We start from the raw sequence: 12146 nt of genomic DNA, 5'->3' as shown, positions 1-12146 counted from the left end.
TGCTATACACACGTCATAGGGGCACAATCCTAAGCTTTAATCGTGTAAAACGAACCTTAGAATGGTTACAACCCCTCCCAAATTCTAAGCGCGACTTAGAATATATAAAGTCACCCCACTAACAAGGGTAACTGAAAATCGCGAGTCACCAAAACTCCGATCAAGCTACTGCACATAACGCTCGCCCTACAAGCGCCCGTTACACAGTCTACGTCGTTCCAAAGCAAAAGCGAAAGAAAAATCAAGGATAAGAAAATAAAAAGAAAGAAACATCTATGAATCCTCGCATCGAACTAAGTAATGAGTCGTGCACACCCATGCAGAAGGTGCTACACTTGTTCGAGCACCTGAACGAGGCGTGATGAAGTGCTCCAATGCAAAAAATAATAATATCCCAACACCTGGAGGAATGTTCTAAGACACGCCGTTAGGCCACACAAGCCTACGTCGCACCATAAGTTCAACCATGCCACAGTACAAGTCTAAAAAAAAAGAGAGTAAGGCATATTGCACTAATGCGGGCACGACCAAAGAGCATGTGTAAAAGAGGCAAAGACTATTTATCGCCCAAATTCAAAATGCAAGCCACACGACTTCTACATTAAGGATTAAAGGTAGCAAAATATTACCTACCACGAAAAGGATAGCTCGCACCTACACGAGCGGAACCCCAAGGCATCTTTCTCGAAAGAACCTACAAAAATCGTACGCCAAAAGAAGCATCCCAACATGCATACTTGGGGGCTCCAAGCTATGAAACAACCATAGAAAAATAAAAAAATCTCGAAGCAAATGTTTGAACAATCGAAAGGGCACGATGTTTGAGCCCACTTCATGAATGGGCCTGAACCCTATCAAGCTTATAAGCAAACTATTCAAAATTAGTCATTGCTCAAAAAAAAAAATGATTCAAGCAAACTGATTAATGGACCGCACACAACGACCATTCTTTGAACGCTCGTTCGCACATACATATCATCATTCTAAGTATTGAACATTCACGAACGCGTTCAAAAGAAAAAATATATACGAGCGATAAAAAATATACGCCTCAAGGTATGCTCCTCGGGCCATATAGACTCGCCCAACTATTGCAATAACTGCACGCCTTAAGAGCGACAGTTCCTTTAAATAAGCGCCCCAAAGCGACAAACACCGTAGTCCACCAATCGGCTACGGCTTCTCGAGAAATCATCACGATCACTCAGCTCATTGTGATCTCTAATAAAATTCTACGTTCCAAAAATAAAGAAAAACAAAAGAGAAGAGAATACGTAGAATCTCCAAGTGAAATAAGCGAACGGAAAAGAGGCAGATCTGCCCAATAATCAACTCCGACGCCAAATCCCACGCCTGACTTTGGGCGTTGAAGATTAATCCCACAATCGTTCTAAGCTAAGAAATGGCGAACGAATAAGGAAATAATAAACACCGTTGGTACACTATTAGGCTACGGTTTCTCGAGAAATAATTATTCACCAATCAACGGTCTTCTCAAATGAATGGTTCGTTCCAAAAAAAGGAATCTCTAGACGAAAAGAAAAAAAAGAAAACGAACTAACAAGAGGCCAACTGTGTCATCAAGAAACCTCGCCAGAAATCATTTTCAGCGCCCAGCGCTGGGCGCCGAAATCTTTAACGCCCAGGCATGGGCGCCGGAAATGATCCCAGACCCAAAAAGGCCCCTGACTTCTATAGGGTCCTGCCGTATCCATTCGACTCAAAAATTGCCGATTTCTTTACTGAAAGTCGCACCTCACGGCTTTGTTAAGAGTAGCACACCACTACAAAGATCGCTCGCACTTACGAGCACGATCCCAAACACGATCAAGGACATTACAAAATGCTTATCCCCAAGGAACCTCTTTGACAAGAGATGACCGTCAAGCACGAGGGCTTGAAGGAAAATATATATTATGTAAAGTTAAAACAGTATTCCCAGACTACGCTGTACGAAGTCCCGTGTTTGGATGTCTCAAAAAATAAAACCGGTTTACGACCTCAAGACAAAGGTCGCCGTTGATACTTATACATGGTCCCCTGATCGAAGACCCAAGTAGTGGCAAAATTGAGCCGTAAAGACTAGCTCAAAACCATGAAAGATGATGACCACAAGACAATGGTCCGTCTAAGCATGTTGTCAACCCACATTTAGGTTACAACTAAATCCGAGCATCCCTCGAAAGAATTCGCTCCTACAAGAATGAATAAAAAGAAATTCTCAAAAGAAATCACAAGAACAAATAAAATAGGGACTTGCCCATCTCAATCGGGCAAGATCGCGCCACAAACCACGCGAGTCCCAAATCAAAAAGACGAATTCAGGTTCGCTCACCTCCAACGAACGGGGCGTCCACCCTTAGCGGACAGGGCTCGCCCACCTTCAGCGGGCGGGGTCTGCGTCACTAACCACGTAGGTCCTCAGTTTTCGAAAATGAAAAGAAATCTTCAAAACAAAAAAACAGGCTCGCCATCTTTAGCCGGCGGGGTCTACGTCACAAACCGCGTAGGTCCTTATTTTCAAAACAACACAAACAAATTTCAAAATAGATTCGTCCACTTCTATCGGACGGGGTGTCCACCCTTAGCGGACAGGCTTGCCATCTTTAGCCAGCGGGGTCTACGTCACAAACCGCGTAGGTCCTTATTTTCAAAAAAAAACAAACAAACTTCAAAACAGATTCGTCCACTTCTATCGGACGGGGTGTCCACCCTTAGCGGATAGGCTCGCCATCTTTAGCCGGCGGGGTCTGCGCCACTAACCACGCAAGTCCTTAGTCGCTGCAGCGATAACTTTTTCTAGTTTTCCCTTTTTCCAAAAATCAAAGGATTGGTTTTCCGTTTTTCCAAAAAAGAGCGATGTGCTGGATTTTCCTTCGTTTTACGTCCCATAAAAACAAGGGGGTTTTCTCGTTTAGCTAACCCTGAAAATGAGAATCTTTAAAAACCATTTTACCTCGTGATTGGGCTTGGCCAGGCCCAGTTACACTTTATAGCTTTGATTTCGAAAACATCTGTAGCTACTTCCAATGACAAAGTGAGGGAGTTTCTACGCATCTTTAGATACTTCCAATGACAAAGTGAGGGAGTTTCTATACTATCCGTTGACAAATCCTAATGACACGTGAGGGATATGTCGACACTTCAAGTGATGACCCTTAAGTCAAATGTTATCACTCGGGGGCTCATGACCCTCGCAAAATAAGTCACATACACTATGGCTTGTGTGACGCACTCCGTCCAGTACCTTGACCATCGTCTCATCCCGAGACTCAGTCAAAGTGTAAGCTAACTGTAGACACCTGCTTTTTTCCCCATTCCCGAAAGGGAAGGTTCGATGATGAGAACATAAATCTCCACTTGGCAACGCATCTCCTATAAAATAACGAATCTCAATCACCCTATTCATTTCCACCAAAACCTGCTATTTATAGAAACCTGCTAAAAATAGTAACTGCCGTAACGGGTAGTTGCTAAAAGTGGCAAAACATAAAAGATAGAAACCTGTCATAATTAGGTGTTGCACTCCAACATAAATCCTAAAAGAGATAGAATTTGCAAGAGGAATCCTATTCCTAGTATAATTCGAAAATAAGAGTTACGTATTGATTAAAATCCTAACGAACCTAGAGTTTGTAACGGGCCCAGACGCATTCCGTCATAAAGTTAATACGCACTAAAAGACTCGGATAAGTCTCAAAGACTTCGTATTCCACGAGTCCAAATCTGACAAGGAAATACGGCCCAGACCCTATTTTCAACGCCTGGCTCTGGGCGCTGAAATTACCTGGGTACGTATTCTCTCCTAATTCTTCTCGGATTAGAGCTCTAAAATTCTATCTTTCCACGAACTCTTCCCTATAAATACAGCCCCAAATTCGACGTGAAAAGAACACACACAATTCATATTCTGAGTATTGACTCCAACCCCTAAGCCTAAGCCTCACGCTGCGAAATTGATCCTGCATTCTGTCGCAATCGATCCAAAAATCGAACAGAACGTATCCTGTCCCTTGTAGCTGAAGAATTAAGCCCAGAAACTTGAGATTCGTTAAATAAAAGGAGAAATAGCAAAGCCAAAGTGGTTAGTTTTCTGAGAACCGTGACGCACCTCTCTAGGGTGCGTCGTAATGTGTCCCTTCGGATGATTTAATCGCTTTCATCGCCGTTTTATAAAACAGTTAAACTATTAAATCTGATTGTTCTATCACGCCTAATAAAGATAATATCTTGGGAAATTGAACTATCATGCTAGGTCCCTTAAATCAATCTAAACAAGATAATCACGATCGATCTAGTATTATGTGTTGCATATTATTAAAATCAATTCAGATTAGTTTAATAGTTAACGCATGTCCCTTCAATTATTTATGCCGAGCTAGTAAGGATATCCTGCCTCTGGAGTTATCGAAGAGCGAGTACTGCTCTAGGTAGTTAAAGTCCCCCGAACCCTCAATCTCTACCTTGCGGGTGTACGTTGAGAGATCCCCACACCAGGGATCACAAGGGAACCTATGGCCGCCGTGGTCAAACATAATTGCACTCCCTTTATGTCACGATAACCGGGTTTTGTCAGTTTTTCTCATTGTCGTTAAAAACTGAATGGCGACTCCTATATTACTAGTCAATTGAGTGTAAACTCACAGGAAATCCAATTACACTTGATTTGATAAAAAGAAACGTCACGCCCACGAGGGACGAGGTCACGCATTAGCCTCGTGCTTTTTCGACCCCCTCACACCTACCATGTTTTCCTGTAAAATCCTGACGACCAGAATAATATTGTTAAAAGGAAAATGTTAAAGAAATGATATTCCTGAAATGATGTTCCTGAAATGATATTCTTGAAATTAATGTTCCTGGAATGATATTTCTGAAATTATGTTTCTGAAATGATGATGCTTTTGAAATGATGATTTATTAAATGTTTTACTATATTCTATTCTCCCTGTGTTATTAAATAAAATGAATTGAAATGATGTTACGATGCTAGGGTAACTCGTTACTGAGTCTTCGGCTCACCGTTTTGTTTTCCGTTTTAGGTACTGCTGGGGACCACGGAAACGAGTAGTGGCGAAGATTTCACTACTACAAAGTTCACCTAAGTTAAATGTTACTCCCTCCGTCCCGGAATACTTGACCTGTTTTCCTTATCGGGCCGTCCCTTAATACTTGACCTGTTTCTAAAAATGGAAATATTCTAACAATATTATATTATTTCTCACTCCACCCCTATTAACCCACCTACCCCCTACTCCATACAAAAAATAATTAAAAATTCAACCCCTACTCTCCCCCAACCCCACCCCTTCACACATTTCCCACTAACTATATTAAAATAATACCCCACTATCAACTACTACCTATTAAATTAAATAAGTCAATTCAAGTCCCTTAAACTCTGTGCCGGTCAAACCGGGTCGAGTATTCCGGGACGGAGGGAGTAAGTTGTAACAAGTTTAAGTAAAGATGCTTGATTAAGTTACGTACTTTTATTAAGGAATTAAAAAGGATTATTTTGTTAATTTTGGAGGATTTAATAGTTATGATTGATGGTTGCCTTGTAATTCCCAAGAGGGAGTTACGGCAGGTAATGTCCCGACCAAATTAGGTTAATTCCGCTGCTAAGTATGCCTTAATAAGTGATTTAGAGGTCGGGGTGTTACATGGAGTCTGGTCAAGTTGATGCTCAGTTGAATGCAATGTCTGTAGAACCTACCATATACGATGAGATTCGAGAGAAGCAAGCAATAGATGAATGGTTGGGAAAGGTTAGAAAAATGAAGGAAGGAAGAGCAGCTATTGATTTTGAGATTGATGATACTGGAGCAGTGAAATATAAGGGAAGATGGTGCTTTCCTAAAGATGAGGAGCTAAAGAGAAAAATATTAGAGGAGGCTCATAATACGCCCTACTCAGTGCACCCGGGCGGAGATAAACTTTATAAGGACCTTAAACAACATTTTTGGTGGTCTAACATGAAGCGTGAGGTAGCTGAGTTTGTAGCAAGATGTCTAACATGTCAGAAGGTAAAGATTCAGCATATGAGACCCGGAGGGAAGTTGCAATCTTTAGAGGTACCAGGATGGAAGTGGGAGTCGATTTCAATGGATTTCGTGATGGCATTGCCACTTACCAAGACAGCAAAGAATGCAATTTGGGTCATAGTTGATCGCTTGACAAAGACATAAAGATTCATTGCCATGAAGGATACTTGGAATGTGAACCAACTAGCAGATGCATACGTTCGTGAAATAGTAAGACTGCATGGAGTTACTAAGGACATCATTTTAGATAGGGATCCGAGATTCTTGTCAAACCTTTGGGGTACTTTTCAGAAAGCATTTGGTACTATACTAAAGTTCAGCACAACATTTCATCCTGCTACCGATGGGCAGACAGAGAGGACGATTCAGACTCTAGAGGACATGTTAAGGGCTTGTGTAATGGATTTTGGTGGATCGTGGGATGAGCGGTTGCCTATGATTGAGTTCTCATATAATAATAGCTACCATGCAAGCATAGGAATGACACCTTATGAAGCGTTGTATGGGAGAAAATGTCGGAGTCCTTTGTGTTGGAGTGATATTAGTGAGTCGATGACATTGGGGCCATAAATGATAGAAGAAACAACAAGGCAGGTCAGGTTGATACAAGAAAATATGAAGGCAGCCCAGGATCGACAGAAGTCATATGCAGACCAGAATAGGAGAGTGGTAGAGTTTGAAATTGGAGAAAAGGCATTACTTAAGGTTTCACCAACCAAAGGTGTCATGCGATTTGGAAGGAAGGGAAAGTTGAGCCCGAGGTACATTGGCCCGTATGAGGTGTTGAAACGAGTTGAAGAGGTGGCATACCAATTAGCTTTACCACTGGAGTTAGCCAATGTCCATAATGTTTTCCATGTCTCCCAACTCAGAAAATATATCCATGACCCTAACCATGTAATCCAACCAGAGTCTATTGAGTTAGATGAGTCATTAACCTCCAAAGAGCGCCCTATTAAGATTCCTGATACCAAAACGAGAAGTACCCGGAACAAGGCCGTTAAGTTAGTTAAAGTGCTATGGTCGAATCAAAATTCCGAAGAGGCAACTTGGAAAGCTGAGGATGACATGAAAAAGCGTTATCCAAAACTTTTTGAGCAGGTATGCTAAGTTTCGGGGACAAAACTCTTTTAGGGAGGGTGAAATAGGATACTAACATACTAGTTTCGTTCTTTTAGCATATTGTCATGAGAATTAACCTTAAGTTCGAGGACGAACTTTGTTTTTAGGGGGAGTAGATGTAATACCCCGAACTTTTGGGTATTTCCTAATAAATTATTTGGTAATTTAAAAATGATTTTAACAATTTAAAATAAATGTTTTAATGGTTTCTAATTAAAAGAAAGTATAAAAACAGATTTTCAGTTTTATTTTACCATTATTTCTGAAAATTAAACCCTAATGATAGCCTTATCTATATAAACCCTCAAGCCCTCCAAACTCCCGTGTTACATTGACCTTCAAAAAAAAAAAAACTTCATCTTCTCCTTCTGCCGCCATCACCATCTCCCCACCTTCAGCCATCTTTTCTGGTAAGTCAATAGTTTTAATTTTCTCTTCCCTTGGTATTTTGTTAAGGTAGGTTGTAGGATTAAAGAAAATGAAACAAATTATTGTTTTGTAGGATGAGCAAAAAAAATTAGCAGTTGAACCCCTTGTATTATTGTCGTCTTCGCCACCCAGTTCTTCTTTAATAATTTTGTCCTTCATCTACACCAATAGGTTGTGTTCGTGGTTTTGGAATTGTAAGAACTCCTTTTGATTATAAAAATTGTCATAAATATTCAAAAGCATCTCTTAACCATAACCTAAATACGATAAACATTGGCTAGTAATTTGATGTTTTCTCATAATTTAGTTTTGTATTATTGGGGTAATACGAACAGTAGTATTATAAGAATGGCAATCCGACGCATTCCATCTCCATTGACCTTGGCTCTAACACATGGGACTTGCGTTTAGCTGCATACCAACGTTTATATACCCACACTAACTAAGTGACTATCGTATACAAATTTAGGCTTGTTATCATTTAATTGTAGACGGGGACTACTAGGTGACTTCTTTGAAGACTTCATACTAGGGATGGCAATGGGTCGGATCTGGACCGGGTCCGACAGGATCCAGACCCAAACCCGCTTTTTAAGAGGTGGATCCAGATCCGACCCAGATCCGCTGGATCCAAAAAAATCAGATCCAGATCCACTGGGTCTAATGGGTCTAGGGTCGGATCTGGGTTCTAAATGGGTCTAAGCGTATTTCTTTTCCAAAAAAGCTTGTCCCTCATTTATCTTATATTACGTAATTTTTTTGCCCATTTTATATGTAAACATAACGTTGCTTTTATAAAACCACTAAATATGGAATATTCGTTAATTTTGTTTAGGAAAAAAATCATATTAGCCTTGTAATACAATAAGTATTTAATGTTTTTAATATTATTATTTATATGTCACGTCTAACAATTTTTAAATAGTTTAGTATCATAAGAACTGAATAAAGTTTAGCACGTAAATATTGAATTATATTTAAATTTTAATAAATTTTAAAAAAATTTATATATATGGGTCTGTGGGTCGGATCTGGACCGGATCTGGATCTTTAATTCTTGGACCCGGACCCAGACCCACCCCATTGAACAAAGACCCAGATCCCCCCAGATCCACAGGGTCTAATTTTTTTGGACCCAGACCCTTAAAAATGGATCGGGTCCAACCAGATCTGGGTCGGGTTTTGGACCCATTGCCATCCCTACTTCGTACCTTGAGAAATCACCGCACGCTCAAGGTAATTTTCAATTTCCATCATCTTTATATCCCGCCAGGAAAAATATTTTGGACATACCTTTGTGTTATTATGTGATAGAAATGTTAAGTGTTTTGTACATAAGCTATGTGATTTGAATTGATGAGTATTTTCTTATACTATTAGCATTATGGAAAAAGAGTAATTAAACTACGTACTATATATACTCATTTCATGAAAGTGTTTTGTTTTCTATGTCCTACGAATTGAATTGCTAGTACCTGCATTGTTAATTGACAAGGGTGGGCAATATATTGTGGAGTATATACGATAAGCTTCCTCTTTGAGTTACACTAGTGGATGAAGCGTTAAAATAAAAGCGATAATGTTGGACGGTAATCTTGGTAATACTTTGTGATGACTACTTGAATTTCTTATATGCTTGAACCTTATTAAAATACTAATTATGTAAAGTGTAATATCTGAGGGAAAAGCCTGTAAGGGTAAGGAACAGGTTGTCCTTCTAGATGTTGTTCTATCGGTGCACTTTAGTGGAGACCCGGTAGGCTTCTAGTAGGTTTCTATTATTTTGTATTAAACTTTCTGCTTAGTCTTCCTCCTAATGCTATCGGTGCGCGGTCGCGGTGACCCATAGTAATTAGTGAGGGGTGTTCACACTAGGAACATTCTGTACTCATCTTGCTTGGCCATTCTCAAGGGTTACGCGCGACCCTTAACGTTCTCTTTCCTCAATTAATTAATATTGATCTTATGTGATAAGTTAATAATGGAATTATTAAATTGGTACTTGTTGTGTAATTAATTATTTTATATACTTAAAACGTTTTCGAAACTAAAATTATTTATTTCACGGGATGGAGTTGGAATTACTCAGTTTATCTGATTTTTGGGATTTCGTCTCTCTTGTCTCTTTTCTATTTATTTTTGCAGGTTGGTAAAGGTACTTGGCTACGAGTGAGGGGACGCTTAGAATAATCACCTAGTCAAGGGACAATTTCTATTTTAGTTTAAGTTGAATTTTGTTATTTATTTTATGCGGATTAATTGGTTGTAATATTTTATTGGCCACCTTTTAGACCACTTAGTTAATTTTGACTTTAATGGTTTTAAATGGTTTTGTTGCTTTGCATTTATTTTCTATGGATAATAAATGTAGCAGTGACACTCCCAAGGTTTGGACGATCGATTTATTAAATAAAAACAGGGATTTTGATTATATAAAAGGTCCAAATTTTTGGGTGTTACAACTGCCCCTTGATACCTCTACCCAAAATGACCTACAAAACTGGAACACGGAGGTGTTACATCACATATTCAGAGAAAAAAGTCACTGTTAGCAAGATTAAAAGGCATTCAGGTGGCTCTTTCATCAAGAAGAAATTCTATCCTGATCAAGATGGAGGCTCGGTTACGAAGGGACCTAGATGCCATTTTATACCAGAAAGAACTCTTGTGGTACCAAAAAGCAAGAGTTGATTGGATCTCGGGTGGAGATAGGAACACAATGTACTTTCACTTGAGCACAATTATTAGCCGATGGACGAACAAAATCGTGGCAATCAAGGACGATAACAATCAATGGGTGCATGATAAAGACCAGGTGAAAGAATCAATTGTTAAGTATTTCACCAATCTTTTTTCTGATGAAGGGCACGAAGGTGAATATAATATCCCAAGAGGGGTATGCACTGCACTTACTAGGGATGAATGGCAAAGCCTAAATAGGCCCTATTCCTGCAGCGACATTGATATTGTTATAAAAAAACATGGGCTCCATGAAAGCCCCCGGCCCAGACGGATTCCAAGTAATTTTTTACCAGAAAAATTGGGCAATAGTGGCACCAAACATATATAATATGGCGTTGGAAGCACTTGAGGGGCATGGTCTTCCGCAATCAATTAATGATACCTTCTTGGTATTAATACCAAAAAATGACAACCCGGGGCAACCCTCACAATTTCGACCAATTGGCTTGTGCAATGTAACATACAAAATCATAACAAAAGCCATACTCAACCGCAACAAACCCATTCTAGCCAAAGTCACCTCCCACTCCCAAACCAGTTTCGTACCCGGACGTCAAATTACTGATAACATAGTAATATTCCAGGAGGTTCTCCATACTATGAAGCGTAAGAAGGGAGGAAAGGGTTATATGAAAATCAAGATAGACTTCGAAAAAGCCTACGATAGGCTTAAATGGTTGTTTATCAAAGACACAATCATGGAGATGAAGCTTCTAATTCGTATGGTTGAAGTAATATTGGAATGTGTCTCCTCCCCCACTATGAGAGTACTATGGAACGGAGAGCAAACAGAGGCATTCAACCCGCCTCGGGGTATACGATAAGGTGAACCTTTATCGCCTTACCTGTTTGTTCTTTGTATGGAAAGACTAAACCAAGTAATAGAAGAAGCAGTCGCTAGTGGGAGATGGAAACCGGTTTATGAAAGCTGTGGAGGCCCTTTGTGAAGGAAATAATGCCCTTGGTCCAAGTATGCATTCTATGTTAAGTCTAATAAGTGCGGTTCAGTATTAATTAACAAGTTAATAATTCAGTGAGATCAAGTGAGCGGAATGCCTAACTAGAGGCCGCTTCAGTTCAAGTGGAATTAATGATATTAATCCACAGCTTACTCTTGACTGAACCCGTAGGGTCACACAAATAGTACGTAAACGGATCAAGTATTTAATGGTATTAAATACTCCATCTATGGATATTCGGAATCGACGGATCTTGGTTTCAGTGGGAGCTGAGATCGTCACAGGCAAGAAATGAATGCTCCGGAAACGATGATATTGCCGGAAACGGAAATATGGATCGTATCGGAAATATAAATATTATCCAAGTCGTAGATGTTGCCGGAAACGGAAACATGGTACGTATCGGAAAATATTATCAGAAATGGAAATATTGCCGGAATCGGAAATATTGCCGGAAACGGAAATATTGTCAGAATCGGAAATATTATCGGAATCGGAAAATAATTCCGGAAACGGAAATATTAAATATTTGTTCGAAACGGAAATTAATTCCGGAATCGGAAATATTAAATATTGTTCGTATCGGAAATGAATTCCGGAATCGGGAAATTAATCGGAAGCGTATCGTACGAATTAGCATCGGACGAGGCCTGCCAGACGAAGGCCCAACACGAAGCCGGGCCATCGCCCAGCAAGCCAGCGCGCCACAACGCACCAGCCAAGGCTGCGCCAGGCCCACCGCAAGGCAGGCCCAGCGCGCGCCAACGCTGCGGCAGCGTGTGGGCCTCGTGGCAATGGGCTGCGAGCTCGCGGGCTGCGCGCGCGCGCATGGCGCACCTCGTGGGCT

The 12146-nt window shown here is 40.3% G+C and overlaps 1 protein-coding gene and 1 long non-coding RNA gene across 2 annotated transcripts; both read left to right on the top strand.

The window, feature by feature from the left end:
• The first annotated feature begins 6662 nt into the window (after positions 1-6662).
• Positions 6663-7157, top strand: LOC130461527 (uncharacterized). The gene has a single exon (XM_056829662.1). It carries the CDS (start codon positions 6663-6665, stop codon positions 7155-7157), a length of 495 nt encoding a protein of 164 aa, XP_056685640.1.
• A 249-nt stretch (positions 7158-7406) lies between these two features.
• Positions 7407-10036, top strand: LOC110794115 (uncharacterized). The gene is made up of 2 exons (XR_002534926.2): positions 7407-7579; positions 9744-10036. It is a non-coding gene; the product is annotated as an uncharacterized lncRNA (long non-coding RNA).
• The last annotated feature ends 2110 nt before the right edge of the window (positions 10037-12146 follow it).

The sequence above is a fragment of the Spinacia oleracea genome, chromosome 5 (assembly GCF_020520425.1).
Source record: "Spinacia oleracea cultivar Varoflay chromosome 5, BTI_SOV_V1, whole genome shotgun sequence".
NCBI classification, from domain to species: domain Eukaryota; kingdom Viridiplantae; phylum Streptophyta; class Magnoliopsida; order Caryophyllales; family Amaranthaceae; genus Spinacia; species Spinacia oleracea.
The sequence above is the reverse complement of the archived record's forward strand: the minus strand, read 5'-3'. Positions and strand labels throughout refer to the sequence as shown.

What these genes read in the sequence shown, in the direction of transcription:
- LOC130461527 (XM_056829662.1), top strand. Translation starts at nt 6,663, where the DNA reads ATGAAGGCAGCCCAGGATCGACAGAAGTCATATGCAGACCAGAATAGG.